This window comes from Haliaeetus albicilla, chromosome 10 (assembly GCF_947461875.1).
Source record: "Haliaeetus albicilla chromosome 10, bHalAlb1.1, whole genome shotgun sequence".
Taxonomy (NCBI): Eukaryota; Metazoa; Chordata; class Aves; order Accipitriformes; family Accipitridae; genus Haliaeetus; species Haliaeetus albicilla.
This window is the reverse complement of record NC_091492.1, coordinates 34,912,108-34,936,762: the sequence shown is the minus strand read 5'-3', so window position 1 is coordinate 34,936,762 and position 24,655 is coordinate 34,912,108. Positions and strand designations below refer to the sequence as shown.

Genomic DNA, 24,655 nt, shown 5'->3' with positions numbered 1-24,655 from the left:
AGGTTTGCTCTGTTCGTTTAGCAACGAACTGGGGATACCAGCAGGCCATGGAGTCTGCAGGTTTTAACTCTGTTAGGATGGAGTTGACACTCACCCCCCCCTGTGTGAGCACCATCAACCAGAGCATCCTGGGGTTTATTTCTCAAGGAGAGGAAAGTTGGCACTACAGCCCATGAGGAACTAGCAGTCATCGCTGGCAGATATCCTCCAGCTATAAAACACCGGGGAAGTTGCCGGGATCCCAGCAGCGCGCTTGTGTCTGACCGATAGTGCTCCGGGTACAGAAGGAAAGTGGCCAGAGAGCTCAGGCTTGCTGCTGAGTGGGTGACGTTCCCAAACAGCTCAAGTTTTGCTCCACTCATGTGCATGTAGGACAGTGGCTTAAAAAATTACAGGAAAGCAAGACAGTTGTCCCAAAAGTGGGTTTCGGTACCCGGTGTGCAATGAGCCAATCTCACACACAGAGACCAGATGTTGTTTATTACAAAGTTGTGCAAGTTTGGGTGCTAGGTGCTTTCCCACTAACTAGCACACCTCGGTATTCTCCAGAGTTCCTTTTATACACATTATTTTCACTTGGTAGGTTCCCACAGACTTCCCTCTAATACTGATTGGTTAGTAATTTGCATATGGTTACACAATCTCTGTTCTCATTACGCATGCTCTATGAGTAAGGGTCTCCGCCTGGGCCGGGGTCTCCTGCCCAGTGGGTGTGAGTTTTAGTATTATAATGAGGGTAGCTCGCTTAAGGACGCAGTTTAGCTAACTATCCAAAATTAAGTACAAACATGATAATTAAAAGTACATATAGTTGACATATTTTCCAGGATGTTTCTCCTTCAAGGACAGCCAACTCCTGATTAGTAGTTCTCTAATTCATCGCTTCTGACAACCTCAAGGACGGTCATCCTGATCCTAGACATTGTGTACATATTTGGTTTTGTTAGTATGTGCAACATCTAACTTCACTAAATTCTTCAAGGATTTTTAACCCTCTACTTGCTTAGATAACAATTCCCCCTTTGAGATTTATACAAAGAAACTTGCACTTCCTATTTAAGTCTCACATAATATTTTCATATGCTACTTTTCTTATAGTTGAACAACATTTAAAGTACATTTTAACACAACATATATGCATATAAAGGCAAGCAGTATAATTATTATTATAGCTATTAACCTTTTAATCCCAAAGCTCAGGTCAGGAAACCAGGAAGTTAACCATTTCCATGCTTCTTCCAATCCCCAGGATGTGTCATCTTTTTGAATTTCATGTAATATCTTAGTCTGTTTCCAAATTTCATCTAGATCAGTGGAAATTCTTCTGAATCAAACAATCAAGTCATTCAATTCCTATATCTCTCTAGGGTCAATATTAGTATTAATCCACAAATTTTGCCATGACACATTTGCGGGAGTAGGTAGATCATGGTACATTGAGCTTGTAAGCCTATGACACAAAATTGAAACAGAATGATTCCCACAATTTGATACATATTTTAACAAATACTGAATAAATGGACTAGGTACAACTCATGAGGCTTTGGAAAGCCTCAGTTTCAGCGGCTGTATCTCTTCAGAAGTCTACTTTTCTCCCAGAGCCATTTTTACTCAAGTGTAGTGAATCCAGGAATCTATTCCCTTTAATTTGACATCAGTATTTGTTACCAACACCACAATATACGGTCCTTGCCACTCCTCCTTTAATGCTTCATCTCTCCATGTCCAGAGATACACTTGATCCCCAGGTTGGAAGAAGTGTACTGGCGTATCAATGGCACTGGAGTTCTTGTTCGTTTATACCTGTATAGGGAGGAAAGAGTCTTTGCCATTGACAAAAGATATTCAGAAAGCATCTGAGCTCCTGTTACATGCATCTGCCCATGGTCTCCTGTTAGATTTATGGAATATGGTTTCCCACACAGTATTTCAAAGGGACTTACTTTCTCTTTAGTTCTAGGTGTAATTCAGATTCACATTAAGGCTATAGGCAGCATATCTACCCATTTAGAATAAGTTTCTTGGCACAATTTTGCAATTTGTCTTTTTAGGGTCTGATTCATTCTTTCTACTTTTCCACTGGATTGTGGCCTCCATGGGGTAAGTAATTCACATTTTATTTGTAAGAATTTGGAAACTTCTTTCACCACTTCAGCAATAAAATGGGGGCATTTATCTGAGGAGATTTCTTTTGGGATTCCAAACCTAAGAGTTATTTCCCTCAATAATATCTTTATTACTTCTCTAGCCTTGTTGGTAAAACACAGGAAGGCTTCAGGCCACCCGGAAAAGGTATCCACTAATACCAGAAGGTACTTATATCCTCTACTTTTTGGTAACTCAGAAAAATCAACTTTCCAGTATTTGCCAGGGAGATACCCTCACTTTACCTCTCCAGGTGAAGGCTTCTTTTCTATTTTTGGATTATTCTTGCAACAAACTTGGCATTGTTTAACAAGTCCTTCAGCATACTGTTGCACTCTGGGTCCTATTCCATATCTTTTAATGCCGAAAACCAGTGCATCAGCTCCCATATGTGTACTTTTATGAGTCCTTTCCAATAATTCTCTCATAACTGGAGCATTAACTATGCATTGTCCATTTGGGGTAACCCACCATCCATCCTTAGTTTTTTCACAATCTAAAAGTTTGGCTAACAACTCATTTCCTTTTTCATTATGTTTTGGAACTTCCAATTTTATCACTGTTTCCGGCACCAGTGTGCCCATTACTTGATTAAAGGATACTCTTTTCGCAGTTTCATCAGCTTTTCAATTATCCCTAATTACATCTGTATATCCAAACTGATGAGCTTTGCAATGTATTACAGCAACTTCTTTCGGCATAGTGACTGCTGTTAATAACTTTAAGATTTCTGCCCCATGCTTCACAGGAGTTCCTTGGGATGATAAAAGTCCCCGTTCTTTCCATATGGCTCCATGAGCATGCACAGCTCCAAAAGCATATTTAGAATCGGTATAAATATTCACTCGTTTCCCTTGTGATAACTCTAAGGCTCCAGTAAGAGCAATCAATTCAGCTTTTTGTGCAGAAGTGTGTATAAGAAGAGGCCGAGACTCAATTTCTTCATTCCGAGTCACTACTGCATCTCCGGCCTTTTGTTCTCCTTTTGAAACAAAACTACTACCATCGATAAATAAGATCCAGTCTGGATTTTCCAGAGGGGTGCCCTTCAAATCTGGTCGATAGGAATACACTTGTTCAAGAGACTGAATGCAACCACGTACCGAATTCTCATCACCAGTAATAGGCAACAATGTGGCTGCGTTCAAGGAGGAAGATGTTTTCATGATTATATCATCTTGTTCCAATAATACAGCTTGGCACTGTATCATCCTGCTTGGGGATAACCAATGCTGTCGTCTCTGCTCTAATACCCCAACTACTGCACGCAGAACAAATACAGTAATTAATTGTTCCACAGTCAATTTCCAAGCTTCCTGAATCAACAATACAGCTGCAGGTACAGCCCAGAGACAGGCTTGCCACCCCTTGCTTACTTCATCTAGTTGTTCAGAAAAATATGGCACTGGTCTTTTCCGCTCCCCCAACATTTAGGTCAAAACTCCCAAGGCTATGTGTAATCTCTTGTGTACATGTAATGCAAAGGGTTTAGTAAAATCTGGTAATCCTAAATCAGAAGCTTTCATCAGGCCCTTCGACACTCCAAAGTCCACTCTAGGACTTCTCCTGGTCCTTTTATGGCTGCATATAGAGGCTTGGCCATTAACCCAAAATTGGGTATCCACAGTCTACACCATCCTGCCATTCCTAAGAATCCTCTTAGTTTTCTTTTGGAGTGAGGTAGGGCAATTTGACATACCACTTCTTTACATTCAGTCCCCAGTTTTCTCTCTCCTTGTGATATTTCAAATCCAATATAGATAACAACCCTCTGTGCCACTTGTGCCTTTTTCTGAGATACTCGATATCCAGCTAATTCCCAAAAGTTCAACAAACTTATGGTCGCCTCCTTGCACTGCTGTACAGTTTCTGTCCCCAGAAGTATATTATCTACATATTGTAGAAGAGTGACAGAAGGCTTCTTACCTTGCCAGTGCTCTAATTCTTCGGCCAGTACGTTACCAAACAAAGTAGGACTGTTCTTGAATCCTTGTGGTAGTACTGTCCAGCAGAGTTGCACTTTTTGTCCTGTGGATGGACTCTCCTATTCAAAAGCAAACAACTTCTGACTCTCAGCTTCCAGCAGAATGCAAAAGGCGGCATCCTTTAAAACCAATACTGTAAAAGAAATGTTATTCTCAGGAACAGCAGATAACAAAGTGTAGGGATTTGGTACCACCGGGTGGACATCAAGCACAATTTGATTTATTGCCCTTAGGTCTTGCATTAATTGGTATTCCTGGAACCAAGGCTTCTTACTGGTAATATTGGAGTGTTAAATTCAGCAGCTTCAGGTACCTGACCCCCCTTCACAGGTAGTTGTGTCCCTTTTTTCCAATTTTGGACATGCATTTTTCCAATGTCCTTTTTTTCTACAATAAGCACACTGATTTGGTCCAATCTGGTTATCCATAATTCGGGGACCACAACTCCTGCCTCTTCCTTGGGTCATGTTTCCTCTAAAGCTTCCTCCTGTTCCTTGCCCTTGACCCCGACACGAAGCACCCACTATAGCAACAGCCAGTAAAGCAGCCTGTAGCTTCCCATCTTTTTGTTTTTCTTTTTGCCTCTCTTTCTTTTTTACCTCTTCCCTATTATTATATGCTATCTCTATTAATTGTGAAATGGACATTCCCTCAGCCCCATCGACCTTCTGTAACTTCTTTCAGATGTCTGGGGCTGCTTGACTGATAAACAGCGTATTAAACATCATCTTGCTACTTTCTTCCTCTGGATTTAAATCAGTCCATTTCCTAGCTATTTCACACAATCTCTCATAGAATGCTGTGGGTTTCTCATTTATCCCTTGTTGTACCCCACACAATTTAGAAATATTGTTTTGCCTAGGGACCCCATGGTGTATCCCATAAAGAATCAATTGTTGATATTGTTTAACCATTATCCTTCCTGTAGTAGGATTGAGATCCCAACTGGGGTCTGTTTTTGGCCTGAATCTAGTAGGATCGTCCTTCATGTTTTGCCTTTCATTTTCTTCCTTAGATTTCTCTAATACTAACCTTTTCTCTTCTGGAGTAAATAGGGTATTGAACAACATCTGTGTATCTCCCCATGTGGGGTTATGATTCATTATGACGCTTTGTCCCAACCTATGCATCTTTTCAGGATCATCCTGATATGACCCTACTGACTCCTTCCAATTTAATAAATCTGATGTAGTAAACGTACAAACATAGGTAACCCTTCTGGTCCTACTGCTTGATGCAAAGGAGCTTGAATAACTGGCTGTTGTTGAAATCAGGTTCTCCCCGATATCAGGCTAAAGGTATCCAATCCCTGGATATAATCCTTTCTTCTTTTATTTCAATGCTACTGCTATCACTCTCGCTTTCAAGATCCTGCTCTCTATCATTGGGTTTTGCCACCAACATTTGAGCATCCTCCTCTTCTTCACTTTTCCTAATACATCCTTTCCCTATATCACATGCAGAACACCACCTTCACTTTTTCTTTCCATTATCAGCTAACACATACATGCCATTAGCATCATTATTCATCAAACCACACTTCTTTCGGACTTCATGGTTATTACGTAAAGAGAAAAGTATATCAACATAAGGAACCTCATCCCATTTATCCCTCCTTCTACAAAACAACATTAATTGTAGTATAGTATTATAATTTATGGATCCATTTTCAGGCCACACTTCTTGATCTAATTTATACATTGGCCGCCACTGATTACAGCATTGTCTGAGTTTTTCTTTTGTTAGAGGATCCCCTCCAAACTTATCCCAATGTTTCAGGATGCATCCCAAGGGAGAACAAGGGGGTGTCTCAGTAGAGGGGCACGATCCCATATTGTTTCTTAAGAAACTGTATATGAGGCGCCTACTTGTGTATCTCAGTCTCCCGCTGCGGTCCTTCTAAGGGAACGACTTCTGCAGAAATATTCAAAATCCAAATGAGTGTAACATTACGCAACAGATACCAAATCAGATACAAAACAAGGGATGCGTCCCGTCATTAACCAAATACAAAATATTAAATGACAAATAGCCCCTCTTAGCAGATCCCCTATTCAGCAATATCTCATTTTCAGCATTGCAACTTTGTTTACTCACCGTCCAGCAGGGAGAGGAGCCGTTGGAGTCGCCAAAAATCAGTTCAGTGCGTGCTGGAGTCTGAGCGGTCCGCTTCTCCTCGCTGATTGCAGCAAGTCGATCCAGGCAAGGCTTCTCAGCGATGTCCCATGTGGGCTGCCAAAACTGTTGTCCCAAAAGTGGGTTTCGGTACCCGGTGTGCAATGAGCCAATCTCACACACAGAGACCAGATGTTGTTTATTACAAAGTTGTGCAAGTTTGGGTGCTAGGTGCTTTCCCACTAACTAGCACACCTCGGTATTCTCCAGAGTTCCTTTTATACACATTATTTTCACTTGGTAGGTTCCCACAGACTTCCCTCTAATACTGATTGGTTAGTAATTTGCATATGGTTACACAATCTCTGTTCTCATTACGCATGCTCTATGAGTAAGGGTCTCCGCCTGGGCCGGGGTCTCCTGCCCAGTGGGTGTGAGTTTTAGTATTATAATGAGGGTAGTTCGCTTAAGGACGCAGTTTAGCTAACTATCCAAAATTAAGTACAAACATGATAATTAAAAGTACATATAGTTGACATATTTTCCAGGATGTTTCTCCTTCAAGGACAGCCAACTCCTGATTAGTAGTTCTCTAATTCATCGCTTCTGACAACCTCAAGGACGGTCATCCTGATCCTAGACATTGTGTACATATTTGGTTTTGTTAGTATGTGCAACATCTAACTTCACTGAATTCTTCACGGATTTTTAACCCTCTACTTGCTTAGATAACAAGAGGGTTATTTCTGAAGCCGGCCATAAGCTAATCCAGCTGCAGGTGCCTTCCACCTGCTCTGAAGAGAAGTTTCCCTCTGTTTTTCTCTCTTTTGGCTCTGCCTATGTGCTCCAGTTCTCTCTTTTTAGTGATGCAAGCATGGCCCAGGGACAGGGCTAAGAAACTGCAGAAAAGCAATTCTTTTTATTAACAGACCTAAAATTTCCATCATAAACTACACTAAGATAGACTCTTGGCTTATTAATAGCAGTAAATCTCCAAGTCCAATAGACTTCAGTTAATGAATATTGATTATGATAGTGCTGGAGAAGGCTGGTGTCAGTCGAACTGAGATCCTGTAGCCCTCTTTGCCTGAGCAGGGCTGTAAATTAGGCAAGAGCTCATTTGTTTTTCAAAACTAGGTAGTGGAAAACACAGGGGTTACGGCTACACTGCAGCTTTCAGCATCTCAAGGCTGGGAAACCACCTTAATACTAATAGCAGGTGCTTAGCAGGGCTAAGCATTTTTTACCGGGTTTTTTTTTTTAAGCACGTGGGAGCTTTGTGGATCTGGTCCCTTTGGAGCTAAGACAGGATTTATAAACTCACTCGGTGTCCGGCTCCTTTATGCTGAAAGGAGCTTATGTGCAATCCAGAGGGGCAGAGGTAGACTCCCAGGTGGTTAAGATGACAGGGGATATGCATTGGGCAGTTCCTAATATCCCCTTGAGATACCCGAGCGTATGGTGTGAAAAGTGAGTTATTTTACACACACAAGCCTAATTTCCCGGAGGACGACTGCCAGCCTGCAGCCGAGCGGAATTTGTCCCACTGTGCTGGAAGAGGACAGGCACTGACTGCCCCAGAGCAGAGACCCCTCTACTCAAGGCAAGCCTGCCCCAAGCCTCTGGCTGGCATTTGCACTTTTCCACTTATTTATGGATGTAAATCTACACTTCCCTCTATCCCCTAATGAATAGCTTAAAAGTAAGAATCTAAGCTGATTAACACAAACACCATAGTGACTCAGACCTTTGACTCACAAGATAAATCCCATCGTGCTCTTGACGAGTGGCTCTATCTTTTACCTTCAGGCTGGGATGACTTTGAATGGCCTTTAAATGAATGAAAGCTCAGGAAAATAAACCAAGGGCAGTCCATTGCAACACAGAGAGACCTTATCACTATCCTCTGGTGGGGGAACGAGGCAGTGACGGGTGGGGAGGCTGGGGGACTATGTCAATGTTTTCATAAAACTATCTTTTATGCTCACTGAAATAACCCAACAACAACAACAAAAAAGCCCAGAACAGCCCTCTCCCCGCGCCCCATATCTGATAAAAATCAAATAATAACACGAGTGACTTATGCGCTCTCTGCCTGGTACTTCAATCTGGCCTTCCAGTTAATATGCACTATGATTAAAGCGTCTATAATCTGCAGTCTGTGGAGACCTGTAGAGCAGTAGCAGCAGCGGGTGTGCAGCCTGATAAGGGTTGTTCACTCAGTGCAGATGAAACTTTTAATATTTATAACTGCTGATTTTTTTCCCTGATGCTTCCTATTGAGGGGAGGGGGGTGAAAGTTTAAAGATAAAAGCTTGATGAAAGACCAGGTGGAATGTTTTTCCAAGGACAGGCAGGGGCTTAAAGCTATTTCCACCTAAGAGCTGGTTTAAGAACGCTGCTTAGGCAAGTGCAGCATCAGAGATGGGGGATGAAGTCTCTGGAAGACCTTCAAGGCTTGTCTAAAGTGCACCCAGGCTTTAAGCTGTAAGCTCTTTTGAGCTGTCTGGGGTTTGTCTTGTCTGCATCAAGCACAGTAGGGCTGTGCCTGGGACTGCTAGGTATCACCACAAAATAATTAAATCACACCAGGTCAGCTGCACATACTTGAAGTAAAGCGCTAACAGCATTGAAATGTGCCGGCAGATCTGAAAACATATTGAGTCAGCCTAACCCTCCGTCTCAACATCAGTGGGAGCTGCAACGGTTAGCACATAGGGCACAGGGAATGCACTTGAAAAAATACATTGCATCTTGCTCCAATCAAGTCACCGTTAACTGCAGTACAGTACTTAGGATCCACAGCTGGTGAAAACATTGAAGATTCCGGTGCCTTCGCAGTCTTTCTCCTGGGAAATAGCAACCCCCCCCATTTCCAGTAGCATCCAAGTGTATTGATAATATTTTAGTCTGTGGTCCTTTGGTCTCGGAGATACAAGGCTTTGCCCACAAGGCAGCAGCAGGCCATATCAGAGGGCAGAAGCTGCTGCTTCCCACTACTGCCCACCAACTCAACCTGTTCCATGAGCAGGGTATCCTTGTTTGGTGCCAGGAGACCCCAGGATGGCAGACAGAGGCACACAGCTTACACAGCCCTTCGGATGCCTTGTTGACAAAGACTCTGCTTACCCTCCATCCACATGTTAAGAACTCAACCAAACTCCCTAATTTTCAACCCCATGAGACCTTGACTTGCCCCATGCCCAAATGGTTTAATATTTGTGCATTAAAAAAAGAATCTTCACACTCCTGGAGTGTCAACATTATGAAAGATATGAATCACATTGCCCATCAGTAATTTCAGACAGATGTAACTGGGCCAACCTGAGTAAAACAAAAAGATGCAGAGAAAGGTATTCAATATATATATTCATTCATTTCAATATTCAATATATTCATTCATTTAATCTGAAAGATGATATGCTTGCATACTTCTTTCAAAGGTAGCTATGTGGTCCTCATTACTATAGCATCAGAGCACTTCAAAATGTTTACCAAACACATACATACAACACACGTATGACATAGGGAGATACATTTTAGAGGTGAAATACAAGGCTTATGTGAACCTGAACTGAGGTCTCTCAAGCTGTAAGTTATCATCTCACCCATTCTGCCTTCCTACCACAGATAGCAGAAGTCAAAGAAAAAAGAAAAGCAGGCTGGCCAGGAAGGAGACAGGATTGTTTTTTCACCAGTGAAAAACAAAGAGCGAGACTTCTTTTAAAAAAAGAAAAAAAAATTTGAATCCTGAAAAACACCCGACCTGAATTCAAAAGCATCAGAGAAAAAAAAGAGAAGAGGTAGGGCTCTATACTCTGAGGACACGTCCACTGTTTGGAAAGCATGAAGAAAACTGGATGAAGAAAACATAACACTTAGGGTCTCCAAGACAGCTGCAGTTTTCCTTGACTTAAACAGACCTATCTGACAGAAATTAGATTTCCTGGCCTCTTTGACTGTATTTTTCTCCTCCACAAAATAAGATTTCCAAATATGCAAGCAGACTTAAAGTCCAACGAGATAACATTAAGTTGTTGAAAATTATTATGAAAAAGAAGTCCTGAGTTTATCTGCGTTCTTAATAAGCAGTTTACCTTAAATAAAAAACCTTATGGGCAAAAAAAAAAACGCCAAGCCCTATCAAAATGTATTTCTGCATGACTTTGGGAACCATATGAAAAATCCAAATTAACAAAACCACCTAGCATCAGTGGACTAGTTAAAACTTCATTAGCACCTGGATACACACTGGCCACAGCTCCTACAACACCTGCAGGCTGCAAACAAAACTACATCAAGCTGCTTATCATTCTGAAGCAAAAATCAAGGATTAGACACACCTCCCACTGCACATCAGTTGGCCTCCCTAGCTATAGCAGTCACCAGGATTATGCTCATTTCCAAAGCTCACAAGCATTTTGAATTAAGTAACCTTACAGCATGAGATGGATGTACATGAGGGATCATCAGCAACACTTCACAGATGGAATTACTGAGCATCATCTATGAGTTGTTTTTGACAAACCAGAGCTTTCAGTGCCTCGAACGTGGGTGTGTTAAGATGAGTACATAAGAAGCTAAACATCCCTCTGAAGACATGAGTTTAAAAGTGTATATAATTAGAGTATCATCAGGTGTTTACAGCTATGTATTGAAGTCACTTGCTACAAACAGGTTGTCAGCTCCACTATAAAAGTAACACATCTGAAAAACAAGAGCAGTAGTCAGAGACCGCAATTCCCCTCAGTCCCACTGAATCGCAGCAAGATGGTCTGTCGATGCAGTCACCGATCACAGCCAGCACCAGCAGCTTTGGAGAAAAGGGCTGGAATCGCAGCAATGAACAAGTCCGGAAAACCTTGCTCTGAGGAAAAATCCCTCCCAAATAGCAGGTGGCAGTATGCAAGTGTAAGAAACAAAGGGAAGTCCATCCATGGGTAGTGGCAAAGGTCGCTGAAGAAGGCTGCACCTTTTTCAAGCAGTCCAGCTCTCATCACATGGAGAAACTTCAAAGGCAGAATTGCTGAGCACAACGCGTGAGCTTTGTGCATGTCCCTAAGATCAGTCAGTTGTGCGGATGTGTTTATAAGAGATCACATCAATCTAAAGTGAAGTGCTCTGCAAAAATATCATTTTTCTTCCCAAACAAACCTCGTACTTGCTCAAACTCCAAGGGCACATCAATAGCCTTTTTCTTTACTTCTTTATCAAAAAGCTACAAAGGAAAAAATAGAAGATATTGGCAAAACTCACTACAAGCTTTTCGCCCTGGCTGATACCACTGCTCACTCCAATCTCTTAAAAGATCCAGCAAATAAACCTTTTATATAAAAGCCAGCCCTGTCACCACAGCTGCCTCATGCTCTATTATTTAACAGACATTTTCCTGGTTTTCCCTGGCTGTGGGTAACCAAAAGTCAGCCTAGCTCCCTGCGCAGCAGCAAGGTTGATGAACAGAACATGGCTATTGCGTCCAGGAACCAGTCTCCTTTCCTCTGGTTCCAATCATTCACAAAGGCATAGCAACACTACCTCATAAGCTGAGAGCTCCAGGAGCCCTGATATGTCATCCTCCATTTCAGACAGCGACTGGTTCAGGATAGCAGCTGCCTTGGCCACATCTGGGTGATAATGGTTTTGTAGAGACTGCAAAAGCAAGACAAATAGGGGATGGTCTAATAAGCACAGGGTAACACACATCTATCTGCATTCCCACACAGGTATCTGCCCCTTTGTTGGTCAGATCTTCAGTGAACATCAAATTCTGGCAGAGGCAAGTTTGCTGTACTGTGCTACTACACAGCTTCAAGAAATCCTGCTTTCAGCCATCTTTCAAACACGTCAAAGGCCCCTCTCACCTTGTTCACATCCAGCTCAAGACAGACAGACTCCTCCACAGGCCACACCTACAATGCATAACCCAATTCTGCTACCTCCCATAGCCCTGATGCCACATCCGAGTTGCTGTTCTCTGGGCTTCCTTCTCCTGCACAACATCCTTGTTGCTGCTTCAGCCCCTTACACAAAACCGTTGTAGCATTTAAATGGAAAGTGATAATCCTGGCATTAAGGTTTTAGAACCATTGGACTAATTTAACCTATTTCAACCTTCACACACCATCTTACAAACGATCCAGGTGAAAGATGAACGTTACAATCTTCTCTAGCATTTTTAAACCCATTTCTACAGGATGACCTAGCTGTACCCGATTAATTTCCATCAGTGCTCGGCAAGTTCCTCTCTCCTCTCCAAAGCAAATAAAGCGCCTCGTACATTTGCATGTATTTAGTCTGTTTCAGCTGTTAAATGCACACTTTTCAGCTGCACAGTGAGATTTGTGCTCACAAGTCACCTACTAATTAGCACATACAATTTCTCCAGTGTATGGAATCCTTTGCGTCTTATGCTAGGATAGATCTGATTTGCAAGACATATGTCAGCAGGTTCTTGTAAGCGGGACTCCCTACTGCCAAGATGCGTCAAGGAAGTGGCAAGGGTGGAAGAAACCCATACCAGACCAGATGTTCCTTTTTAGCTGACATACCTGAATCTCCCAGAGAGAGCTCTCCAAAGCCCTGCTTTCAGATGGCTTCTCCTCCTCCATAATATATGGATCTTCTGACATACCTAAGGAAATAGAGAAACAGAGCTAATACCTCCTGCGTGATGTACATAACCCCAAAGGGAACACAGAAACCCAGAGCAGTGCTGCAGCCAGAGTTGCTCCTTCCCAAGACATTTAGGGTCCAGGAACAAGCCGATGCATCCCAGCACAACCCAAGAGTCACTGTTGGCAGCACTGCAGAACCATGTTACTTTTTTAAAGAGCACAGGAAGTAGAGCACCAAGAACATCTCGGGCAACTTTGAATGGTCACTACTGATGTTCAACACCGGTCAGTTAAATCACAGAGAGATGAAGTAAAAACTCAGGAGACCGCTGAGGCCCTAGTGAGGCCACCTACACAAAAACACTACAGACAGAAATTTAGGAAGCTTCTGGTTTCTGCATTTGGTTTCTTTTTTCTTTATGGTCCTGAGATGAACAAGACAAGCTCAGTGTATGGTACAGCTCCCCCAGTCCTTTAGCACTTGGAAGTAGGCTGGGTCAGTGTGGCAGGCTCAAAGCAACCTTCACCCAGAGAATCACAGAGGCAGTGCAGCCAACTGTGAGGCCCAAGGTCAGAAAGGAGCAATGCAGGCAGGTCTTCACAGGCAGAGAACTTGCAAGAACAGTCTGCTGGCTGTCCACGAACTCAAGGGACAAGGGGATCCTTCTAAACCTCAGAACCAGGGCTGGGATCTCCCCTCCTCCTTCGCAGGAATCCTGCTCTTTATGCTGTCTGAAGGCATAACCCAAAACTCCCCTGGCCACCTTCCCTCTTACCTTCTGGCCCATTAGGTCTGTGTACCAGCACCCTGCATGCAGGATGCCTCCGAAAGAGATTACAGATGAAGGGAATGACCATGAGTAGAGCTTCGGGAGGAGCAGTCAGGGCCAGCCGGGAGAGGCGCTTTATAAATGCTGCCACCAGGTAGGCTGGCAAGTGACTGTTGGAAAGGAGACAGAAGAAACCAGCCTGTAGAAGTGCTAGCAAGTGAGCCAGCAGCCTCACCAATCCAAACGGCATGTCAGGTTAAAGATCAGTGGGGCTCTTCAGATTTTCTCAGCTATGAAGTAAAGAGAAGCTACAAGAATCCTGGTTTCAAGCCATAATATAGGGTCTTGTGTGCTCTCTGGAACAAATCTGGGGGCATTTCCATTCAATACATGAATAATCTCAAATCAGTCTGTGATTCAATCCAGATGCATGGCACCACTCCAAGCACTTGCCAAGCATAGCTCTTGTACATGGTCATTCATATGGCAGTCTTTATTCAGTCCTTTTATAAACTTCTGAGTGCTTGGCCTGGCAACCTTAATTATATTCTTCTAATGTAATTTTGTGGGTTTAATTAATACATAGGCCATGGTGTTAAATTTACGTAATTCTTCCAGGACTAAAGCAAGCACCACAGCTGTTAATAGGAACATAAAGCTGCTGTAATGTAAATGTGCAGGACAGTTCTTTTTTTATGGTAAAAATGCAAATTTCTAACAGCAATCAGCTCATCTAGGCACTTTCTTCAGGTCAGAAGAGCCGGGGTGAAAGATGACAACAGCCACTCGGCCTTCAGCCCTGGGGCATGCTACACCTGCAAGGCTCAGCAAAGCCACTCCACAGGACACCATCTGTCAGATCTTGCTACTCTCTTCAAAGTACACTATGAATACAAGGGGTTTGATAAGAAGTGCCTAGTGCTGAACTGTAAAGCGTTACTCTTGGTTTATTTTATAACATATGATGGCAACTATATGACCAGCTGCTTATCTAGTTTCTTCCCTGTGTACAATGAATTGACAGCATCAAGACAGACTGTCAAACACTTTATATTTCAATGTTATACGTCTCCAAAAGGTCATCAGTTTATTAACAGCTTTATGATCTATAAAAAGCCTGCAAATGTTACTTTTTCCATATTCATAAAGACAGACAGAAAAATCACCACTTTCAGCCAAAGTGGAATACAGATCAAAATACATCCACAATCACGGGCGGATTAAACGCAGGTAACAAACTGCATTTTTACTTTCTGAAACTAGATGGTTGTGTGGCAAATCTTCAAAAATAGCACATGAAAAATTACACAACACTACAATAACTCTCTTGGTTTCAGTTTTCTTGCTAAAAATGCATCTAATCCAACAGGCACACTGAATACGTTATATCCAGACATGTGGCGGACTGTTCAAGAACAGTCTCTGGCTAAGAGAAAAGCATGAAGAAAATAGTGAACATACATAATAAAGATGCAACTTACGATGAAGACAAAAACAGATCAGCCAAATGGAAAAAGCGGGCTCGGTACTTCACATGATATATAGAAGGGTCTAAAAGACTGTACAGCTTTTTGTAAAAGTCAGGATATTCCCTGTTAAAAAAAGGAAAAAGACAATGTCCATTTGTGATGTACAATGGGACTACACTGTGTCTAAATGTTTCTGTGCTTTCATTATAGACTACCCCAGACCACTGCTGTGCTCTGTTTAGCTTTCTTAGGCTTCTCTCCACAGCCACCACTTAAAAACAAGCTGTACGGTGAATTTATGGCTCTTGCAGTGCCCAACCATTTTCAGCATGTGAAGCTATGTCCATTGACTGCAAATGGTACAGGATCCAGCGAAAGGCACACCAAAGACTATGGCTTCACTGTGTAATCAGATCAATTAAGTCTATTATCAAAAAAGTCTACTTTCAAGTGCTAAGCAACCACAGTCTGGGGAAGAGGATATTTAGGCTCAGCTGAAAAAAGATCAGACTATCAAAAGAGCTCAGCATCCAAACAGCTGAGCCTCTTGTGCAGAGTTCGGCTTTCTCGTGGGGGAATTTTAAAGCCTGAAGATGTGTAGAATCCATTTCAGTTCCTTTCTATAAAGATATAAATGCAAAAACCCATGTCCTTTTAAACAAGATGCTCTTTTCACTTACAGATTATGCTGATGAATCAGAATAAATAATCCATTTAAGGCTAGAAGACTGATTGCTCCACCTGTAAGAAAGGCAGGTATCGACACCATAAGAAAATAAATATCAGCTTCAACTTATTTCTATTATAAAACCTTCCTACAAGAAATACAAAACTAAGAGTACCTGCAATTAGAGCCAGCACAATAGCTGTAAGGTAACAATTTCATCTAAAACCATCCAGAGGCTCATAAGTTACTTACAAAGATTAAACTGTAGTTTAGAAGAACAGGCTCTAAAGGACTGAGAGACACAAACATACTGATCTGACTCCCCAAGAAAGCCACACTGTGTAGGGCAAAGGTCTCCTCAGAGAAGACATATCTGTAGGAACCTGTGCATCCTGTGTCCAGATGCAGGCCAGGTATCAGCATTGCTGGCTGAACTCTAGAAGAAATCACTCCAGTATTCTACTCTTCCCAAACACTTAAATATAATCTTCCTTACATACAAGGAGCAACAACACTGACAAACACAGTTAAAAACATCTCATTTTCAGGGACAACAAAGTTCACATTAGTTCCTTAGCTTCAACCCAGCCAAAAGTACATCTGTTTCATCACCCAGGCTGAGGTGTTGCATCCAGCAGCCCTTCCAAGTCCATAGGTACCATGCTGCAGAGCCTCAGAAAGAACAAAAAGGCCTGTTTTCACTCACCTATGCCATAGGCCACTGTCAAGAAGTCTATCATGAGAGTGGGCTCATTCATATAAGGCAGGATGGAGTCATGTAGAATGACAAGAACTTTTTTGTAAAGGCCAGTAGGTAGCTGTAAAGGACAAAACAATACAGTGAAACAATCACTGCAAGGAGAACTCGGAGACCAACAGCAACCGATGGCTCAAAAAGCAACACACAAGCAAAACGGAATGTGCCAGGACAATACAGAATGTCTTACAGAAACAGTTCCCAAATGGGAGAGTTTACAAGTGACATTTGACAATTAAGTTCATTCAAAGAAGCTGGTGCTCACAACTAAAAGTGTCATCACAGCTCAGAAGAGAAAGTCACCAGCAAGAAGGCTTTGGAACCTTCAACCTGTGAACAGAGGTTGTTATGCGGCAGATCATTCCTAACAGGCAGACTTGTTTAAGGTGGGAAAAAAAGGCTGAGAGTAAGGAGAAGCAGCAGACTGTACATGAGGTCTTGTTTCTCGGCAGAACAATCCAGCAGAAGCGGTGACCGGGCAGTTCTCGTTTGACACTGAAAGCATAGTGGGCTCCTACCAGGAGCTCCATGCAAGGACAGCCACAGCCTCTAACGATTAGTAGTTAGAAAGCAATGCAGATCAGTCGCAGAAGTATCACTCACCTTGTGCTTCAAAAAACTGAGCCACATTTTTTCAAACGCCTGCCTGTGTGCCTTAAAACAGAATTGCAAGCAGTGAGTTAAACACACTGGTGTAGATAAAGCTCTATTTTAAAGTAGATAAAATTTCAACTCTGAAGCACCAAACGAACAGTTACCTGCAGCTTCGACACTTTCAATTCCTCCCAGTTATCTAAGAAAAAAGGGAAAACAGATGTTGAACTTCAAATGGATGTTTAAAAAATTAAGACAACCCTTTTTTACTTAGTCCTTTGATACCCTAAGAATTTGGGCTGAAGTCTTGTCTTGACACAAGGCCATGACAGACCCCCCTGTAGACTGAGGAATGTGGATTTTGTAATACTGTTTAGAATCACTGTGATCAGAGAAGCAGACATTTTTCAGACAGTATGAGTCTTTACACAATAAAAATCTTATTTTCCTTTTCATACACAGTTCATCATGTGGAGCTTACTAACCTTGCTTCACCATAAATTTGACCATGTCACACTCTTTGTTTGGCATGTTAATGGGCGAAATGAGGGCAAATACGTTCTGTTGGTAAAATGGCAGCGGCCTCTGAGAAAAAAAGCATATAATCAAACATGAAGCAAGTTCCACAACAGATGGTACGATGCCGGACTTCAACATTGCCCTACTTCCCAAGCACTAAATATATTTAGGAAAGAAAGAGCAAAAGAAAAATGCTGATGGCTGGTGTATATACTGGTATATTCTCTATTGCTGCCTCGTCCTGGAGTGTTTGCCTTGTTTGCCTAACACAAAACTTATCCCTGAACTAATTCTGGTCTAACAAAACTGGTGGATCCCAGTAAAGAAAACAGACTCTTCTTCTGCACAAGAGAGAGAACAAAATTAAGTGCTCTGTGTGTGCCACCCAAGCTGCAGAGATTTGGGTAAAAGAGAAGCTAGAGCCCAGACAGGTTTTGCAAGAACAACAGTATGTGTGTCTTGAACTACTTCCAATTTCAGACTGAAGACAGTCTTAGCATAATTGGCATACACTGTGAGCAAGAAGAAAAAAAAAAAAGAAAAAAAAAAATCAATGCCTTCAAGTGAGCACACTCATTTCTCTTGCTTCCAAAGTCTTTCCATATACCACTAGTCCCTCCCTGCTTCATGGGAAAGACACTTTTCAGAGCAGTTTATCCAGACCCACCTCAACAGTAACAATTTGTTACCTCTTTTGTCTTCTGCATGACTTGTCCAATATTCTCAGTGACAGCCTTTATGACAAAGTACCGAATGTCATCATACTCCATATATTCTTGAAAGCGAGAGATCAGGAGTGAAGCGTCCTCATTTATGGGAAGCAAGCCATCCACAACTACCTAACAAAAAGTTTGTAAAGGAAAGCAACGAGTCAGCGTCTTACAGTACTGGAGCGGAAAGCGAGCTGTGACGGCTCCTGTCTTTCTGAAAGGCAGCTAGCATGGCTGTGTGCTGCTTGCCACAAAACAACGTTCACAAGCCATTTTGACAAGTCCTCCTGACCTACAAGATGGGCCCCTTCTATCAAAAACAATGTCATTTAGAAATGACATGGTGGCTGAACCAGGGGCAGTACCTTCCCTCTCATCCTTGCAAGTGAGGCCAGGGACTCCAAAAAACCACCCCAGAACTGGTACCACATAAACACTCAGGAATCCAGCTCAAACCAGTACAAGGCAGCTGCCTCCACACCTGCAAGTGTCGCCTCAGCAGGGACAGAAGCACTAGGTCTCGGTGCTCGCTCTAGACCACCACCCTCCCTTCGCGCTGAAAACCTCCTAGCTTGAAATTTCAGTACTGGAGAAGGTGAGCCGTGAGGTCGTGTGCGCCATCGGGTAAGCGACAGGAGGAACTCTTCAGTTCTGCAGCCTACCTTGAGAAGTTCACGAGGAAAAGTTAAACTCCCCTTCCACTCTACTTTGATCAATGGATATCGTGCCTCCAACTCAACAAACTTCATGAGGGTGCAGAGTGACAATTCCTTTAAAAAAAACAAAAACACAACAGAAACCCCCCCACCTCAACAAGGGCACTGGGGGTGAGACCCAAAGGAGGCAACTTCTAAGGGAGGAAGAACGAACTAAGATGTTCTTCACTGAGAAAGCTGCGTGCCGCTACCGGCGGGCTGGTGAGCTGAGGTGAGCCAGAGCACCAGCCATGTCTTAGAGCACGGCCTGCCCACCCGCACTCAAATATTAGAGCGGTAATTGCTTCTGCGCGGCAAGGGACCCCCGCGTGACCCGGTGTCTCGGCAGCAGGCTCAGGACCTACCTTGACCTGGAAGGCACCGTGTCCCATCAGTTCCGCCAAGCAACCCACGCAGTCGTTGTAGCGGTGCCTCATCCATACCTTGTACTTGTCCTCAGCGCTGTAGTTACCTGCAGGGTGAACCGGGGACGAGTCTCGAAAGCTCAGACCGGCCGGGACGAGCCCCAGGGAGAGGCGACCCAGGCTCAGGGCCCTGCCTCTCCCCGGGAACCCCCGACTCACCGGCGAGAGAGGCCTCCTCGGCGGGCAGCGGGCCCACGAACAGCTCCCTCCGCTCCAGCAGCGCCCCGAACAGCCGGCTGCAGGTCCGGGCGGCGCAGAGGACGTCCTCCTCCTCCTCCTCCTCCTCCCGGCCCTGGGGAAGAGCGCGTCCCTGAGGAGAGGGGGGAGGCAGGGCGGCCCCGCTGCCGGGGCTCGCGGCGAGCCGCGGCCCTCAGCCCCCAGCGCCGCCCCGCCGGCCGCCCGTCCCCGTCCCCCCTCACCGCCAGCAGCTCCAGGATCTCGAAGACGCGGTTGGCATTGCTGCGGCTCCCCAGCACGGCTTCCAGGCTGGAGGCGAGCGCGGCGGCCCGCGCCATGCTGCCGGCCAGCGGAAGGAAGGGAGGGAGGAAGGGCGGGAGGAGGAGGAGGAGGAGGAGGCGGCGGCCGCGGCCGCTCCGCCCGCTGGCGGGGCCGGGGCTCGGAGCTCGCAGCCCGCCCGCTGCTGCGGCAACCCGAAAAGCGGATCTGCGGGGAAGAAGCTCCCGAGTCCCCCCCCCCCCCCGTGCGTTACAGAAGGCAAGGCGAGGCGGTGTTATAAAAATGTACACTTTATTACACCTTCAGGTAGGATACATCACTATTCCTTATAATCCTACTGGATCAAGTACAAATGCTTATGTTCATCAGTTATTTACAGGTTGACTTCCTAACACACTCCTGGGAGAAAGACACATCAAAAGGAAAAAAGAAAAAAAAAAAAAAGGTGATTTTTATCTTCATTAACTGACCTAAACAAGAAACAATTGCCTCTTTAGACACCAAATCAGACCAGCACAATGATGCAGTCAACAGCTTTCCCACTGTTGGACGTGTTCCCCCACCCCCCCCACCCCCGACTTTCATGCACATAATAAGAGCTAAACATTTAAAAGTAAAACTGGGGCTAACTAAGCAATATTTTTGGATAAGCAACACTATACTGTACACGGTGTCAGTTATCCGTTACCATTGCATTTCCTTTGCATTTTAAACTATTCCGCTGCCAACACCACCAGCTTCGCGGCTAGTAATGAAGTTCAGGTAATGGCACAGACCGGTGGTTCGGCAGGGTCAGCGGAACACTACTGCATGCACAAACAGCTTAAAAAAACCCCAACAAACCAAACAACAATGCCCCCGTATTTGCAGACCTGAGGGTCCAAGAAAAAGAGGATGCAGGAGAAAAGAGGTCTAAAATAAACCCCCCCCCCAAAAAAATCAGGAACGCTGCCTGACCCCGTGTTAACATTTGTGATCTTAACAGAATGGGCTGAACCTATCCTACTTAAAACAGAGGAGCTGACTGGGTATTCTTTCTTGTTTAAGCCATTTGGATTGCTAGGTACCAATAGGTGTGTACATACAGAGGTAAGAACAAAAGATACGCTTTCCTTGCCTTTAAATAGGCTTCCCGCCTAAAAGAGTGAAAAGATCACAGAATGGAAAAATAATTTTAAAAACATCTCAGAAAAGGAATGTTGTAATTTTGTCTGAATTTTACAAGTCATGCAGTTTTATGGCCAAAGTAAAATAAATCCATTCAAGCCACCAAGAGCTTTTTGATTCCTCACTCAGTGCTGTTTGCAAACAGTCTGTTTTTCATTTTATGCAAGAAAAGTAAAGAAAACCCCCACAGTTCTATGCAGCTTTTTGCTTGGGTTTTTTTTTTGTTGGTTGTTTTTTTTTTTTCATAACAATAAGGCAAACTGATTTGGAGGAAGAGGCCACGCTCTATTCACATCCAAAATACCCACCTGAAGATACATTCATCATTAGCTTTAGTAAAAGAATAGTACAAAAGTTAGATCTTATTCTTTACACAGTTGAAGAATTAAGTCTTAGATTTAATTTCACTATTCTCCCCTTCCCCCAGCCCCCCACCCCCCCCCCCCGAGCTGAAAGCTGAGTAGAAAGTACTGAACATTTAAACATGTTGCAAGAGCAGAATGAAACTGAGAGATTAAATTTTATCAGTTGGAGATTTTCCTTGACGGAAGTCCCATGAGAAACAGCTACGGATCATTTGTTTAGCTGTATCCACTGAACAATTCTTTTACAAAAAAAATGGGCTACACTTTAATACACATCTACTATCAACACAGTATTTACTCAGTTCATGCCTAAAATATCCATTATCTTAAAGTGAAATATGAGAATGAGCGCACAGGTTGGGTGATTCAATAAACTGTACACAAAACTACTAACAAACATTTTAAAAGACTTACAAAAATGGAGAATGAAACTTTTTTTCCTTTTTAATTACATATACTTACAGGTTTTCACATTTATTGGCTAAAGTTTGCAGGGAGCACTTCAAATATGTTCGATCTTCCAGAGGTATTTACCTCAAGCAAGAACAACATGCAGCTTTTATACAGATGGAAAATACTTTGCTATATTAGCCACACTTGGTTCTTTGAATGGCTTCGCCCTGGATATGGAGCGTCCATCCAAACGATAGCAAAGAACTGCATATTCCCACGGGCAGTTTGTGGTATGCTAAGATAGATGAATTTTACTGACGTTTATGGCATATTACCATGTTACTTTTGTGAAGCTGGGCAGAATTTAAACATAAGTAATGCTTGCTTTATCTGGTTTGAATGAGCACAGAGAACACTGGCAGAATGCATCTTGTACAGATTTTGAGTGCTAAACAGTTGCTAATACGCTTAAGTTTTATGAGAGTTTCCATGTTTAAATGTTCACCAGCAAAAAACCTTCTGCTAAAAAAAAAAAAAAAAATAGAGGTGGTTTGTCTTCATTTGGATGTTTGGAGTAGCTTCTCACTTGGCTTAGCAAACAAGAAATGCTGTGTTTCCCTGTTATTGCATTCTAATCATTAGTTCAACTTGGCTTAGTAGGTGCCTTTAATCTGACAGTAGGCGTCCTCATTTGTACTTTTGCTTGCTGATTCTGGGCTTCAGATGTTGCTGGTGTCTGGGCTGGATTCTGTACACCTGGAGCCTGAATCTGGGGAGACGCTGTTGTCACAACTTGCTGTTGTATCAGTTTCTGCTGGACGACCTGAGCAGTAGCAGTTGTTGCAGGAATCACCTGAACCTGCTGTTGACCTGCTGTCGTCTGAGAAAGTGTCACAGTTTGGGGTTGAGCTTGTACCTAGACATTAGGATGACAAGGCAATTACAAAAGAATAGTTTGGCGTTAAAATGATCATTCATTACGTTTCCACTCTACAGAAGGCATCTGACTTACATAGGCATTCACTCTCTTGACTGACAAGTATCTTGGACAAAGTAGGAAGGCTGGGAGGGATTCTGGGAACACAGGCTCTGTGGTTTCACTGAGAAACACTGTTCTGTCACATTTTCTAGAGCCGTATAAAACAGAACTAAGAGCCAAGATGCCTGTAACTCAGATCTCTGCAGCGCAAATCAAAGGACATTCCCCCAGATCCTTTACAGAAGATAAACAGAAAGTATAGAAACCCCACTGGATAAACAGGAAAATTCCCATACTGCAGAAGCAGAAGTGAAGGAACAGAGAAAAGAACAGAGGGAGGATCAAAGACGTTAAAATGCCAACTCTGCACCCATATTATGACAATAAATACAGCCACTGAGGCTTCCTACCAGTCTCTGACATTATCCTTTCAGACTACAGCTGCCAGTCTCTATTGCCAATTTACGGTGGAATAGTTTGAGCTCCATCCAGAAATCTAATTTTCATAGCACTACCCAGAACAAGGGAGAAAAAAATTCAACATCTCCTTCTTCAGAGGACAAGGTAATGAAAACTGAGCAGCTCCAGCTGCCTTTGTCAGAGACAGAAGCCAAATGAAGCTGCAAGGGCTTCTCTAGGGGAAGGTTAACTCTTGACCGATCCAAGAGGAATCTGCTGGGAAGCACTAAAAATGCAGGTAAAAAGAATGCTACATACACATCAGGACCACAGTTTTAAAAATACTTAGCATAGCCTAATCCTACTGCCATTGATGTCACCGGTGTGTGTGGGAGGGGAGCTGTTTATTTGTCTTTTTACCATGGATTTCAACAGTCCCAGAGTTATGCCAACGTCAATGAGTTTTGAAAATCTAGCCTTTAATGTCCCTTGAAAAATTATCTAGGAGCTCTTACTGACTACAGAGGACAACTCAACTTGTGTTGACTGATGAGCTTTCTACTCCCTGTTGTCTACTTTGCCCTTGAAGCATTCACATCTGAGGTGGTTATCAGTCAGCTTACAACACTTCATCATCGTTTTAAGATAACAGTCACAGATTTTATTCTGCACTAAAACACTGCACTAAAACCTGTGACAGATGAAGAGCCGATTGGCTCAGATTTTTGTGCACTGAAGGCAGTAACTTCATCCACCATCCAAAGTTAAATCGTTCCTGCCAGTCAACTGCGTAAGTTATGCCTGTTGCTAAATGGTCTGAGTAACATTGTTCTGAACAGTGTTAAATAAACTGCTTGGTATTTAGGGGAGGGGAAACCAAACCATCTGACCTTCTCTTGCCCTAGTCCCGTCTGTTATCATACCACATTCAGAACAGATACCACACCATTCTGACTTTTTGTTGTGGTTTAACCCCAGCCAGCAACTAAGCACCATGCAGCCGCTCACTCACTCCCACCCCCACCCAGTGGGATGGGGGAGAAAATCGGGGAAAAAGAAGTAAAACTTGTGGGTTGAGATAAGAATGGTTTAATAGAACAGAAAAGAAGAAACTAATAATGATAATGATAACGCTAATAAAATGACAACAGCAATAATAAAAGGATTGGAATGTACAAATGATGCGCAGTGCAATTGCTCACCACCCACCCGCCGATTAACACCCAACTAGTCCCTGAGCGGTGATCCCCCATTCCCACTCCCCCCAGTTTATAAACTAGATGGGACGTCGCATGGTATGGAATACCCCCGTTGGCCAGTTTGGGTCAGGTGCCCTGGCTGTGTCCTGTGCCAACTTCTTGTGCCCCTCCAGCTTTCTCGCTGGCTGGGCATGAGAAGCTGAAAAATCCTTGCCATTAGTCTAAACACTAC

At 43.3% G+C, this 24,655-nt stretch overlaps 2 protein-coding genes and 1 long non-coding RNA gene across 17 annotated transcripts in view; all 3 read right to left on the bottom strand.

Moving 5' to 3' along the window:
- Positions 1–466: 466 nt before the first annotated feature.
- On the bottom strand, positions 467–7,026 carry LOC138687464 (uncharacterized). Its single transcript, XR_011326645.1, has 3 exons — positions 6,228–7,026; positions 4,072–4,263; positions 467–1,803 (listed from the first exon to the last, which is right to left on the bottom strand). It is a non-coding gene; the product is annotated as an uncharacterized lncRNA (long non-coding RNA).
- Positions 7,027–9,601: 2,575 nt separating this feature from the next.
- On the bottom strand, positions 9,602–20,017 carry NOC4L (nucleolar complex associated 4 homolog). The gene is made up of 15 exons (XM_069794956.1): positions 19,885–20,017; positions 19,625–19,757; positions 19,406–19,512; positions 19,008–19,115; positions 18,325–18,474; positions 17,602–17,701; positions 17,281–17,315; positions 17,126–17,176; positions 16,472–16,583; positions 15,779–15,839; positions 15,111–15,221; positions 13,636–13,799; positions 12,794–12,876; positions 11,781–11,894; positions 9,602–11,463 (listed from the first exon to the last, which is right to left on the bottom strand). Exons 1-15 carry the CDS (start codon positions 19,978–19,980, stop codon positions 11,347–11,349), a joined length of 1,542 nt encoding a protein of 513 aa, XP_069651057.1. The 5' UTR covers positions 19,981–20,017; the 3' UTR covers positions 9,602–11,346.
- A 178-nt stretch (positions 20,018–20,195) lies between these two features.
- LOC104315585 (E1A-binding protein p400) overlaps positions 20,196–24,655 on the bottom strand; it is a 54,216-nt gene continuing 49,756 nt past the window's right edge. For all 15 annotated transcript variants that reach the window (XM_069794939.1, XM_069794941.1, XM_069794943.1 and 12 more), the window contains one exon: positions 20,196–22,762. In XM_069794939.1, the coding sequence (XP_069651040.1) occupies positions 22,490–22,762 (273 nt within the window). In that variant the 3' untranslated portion in view covers positions 20,196–22,489. The remainder of the gene's footprint in view (positions 22,763–24,655) is intronic.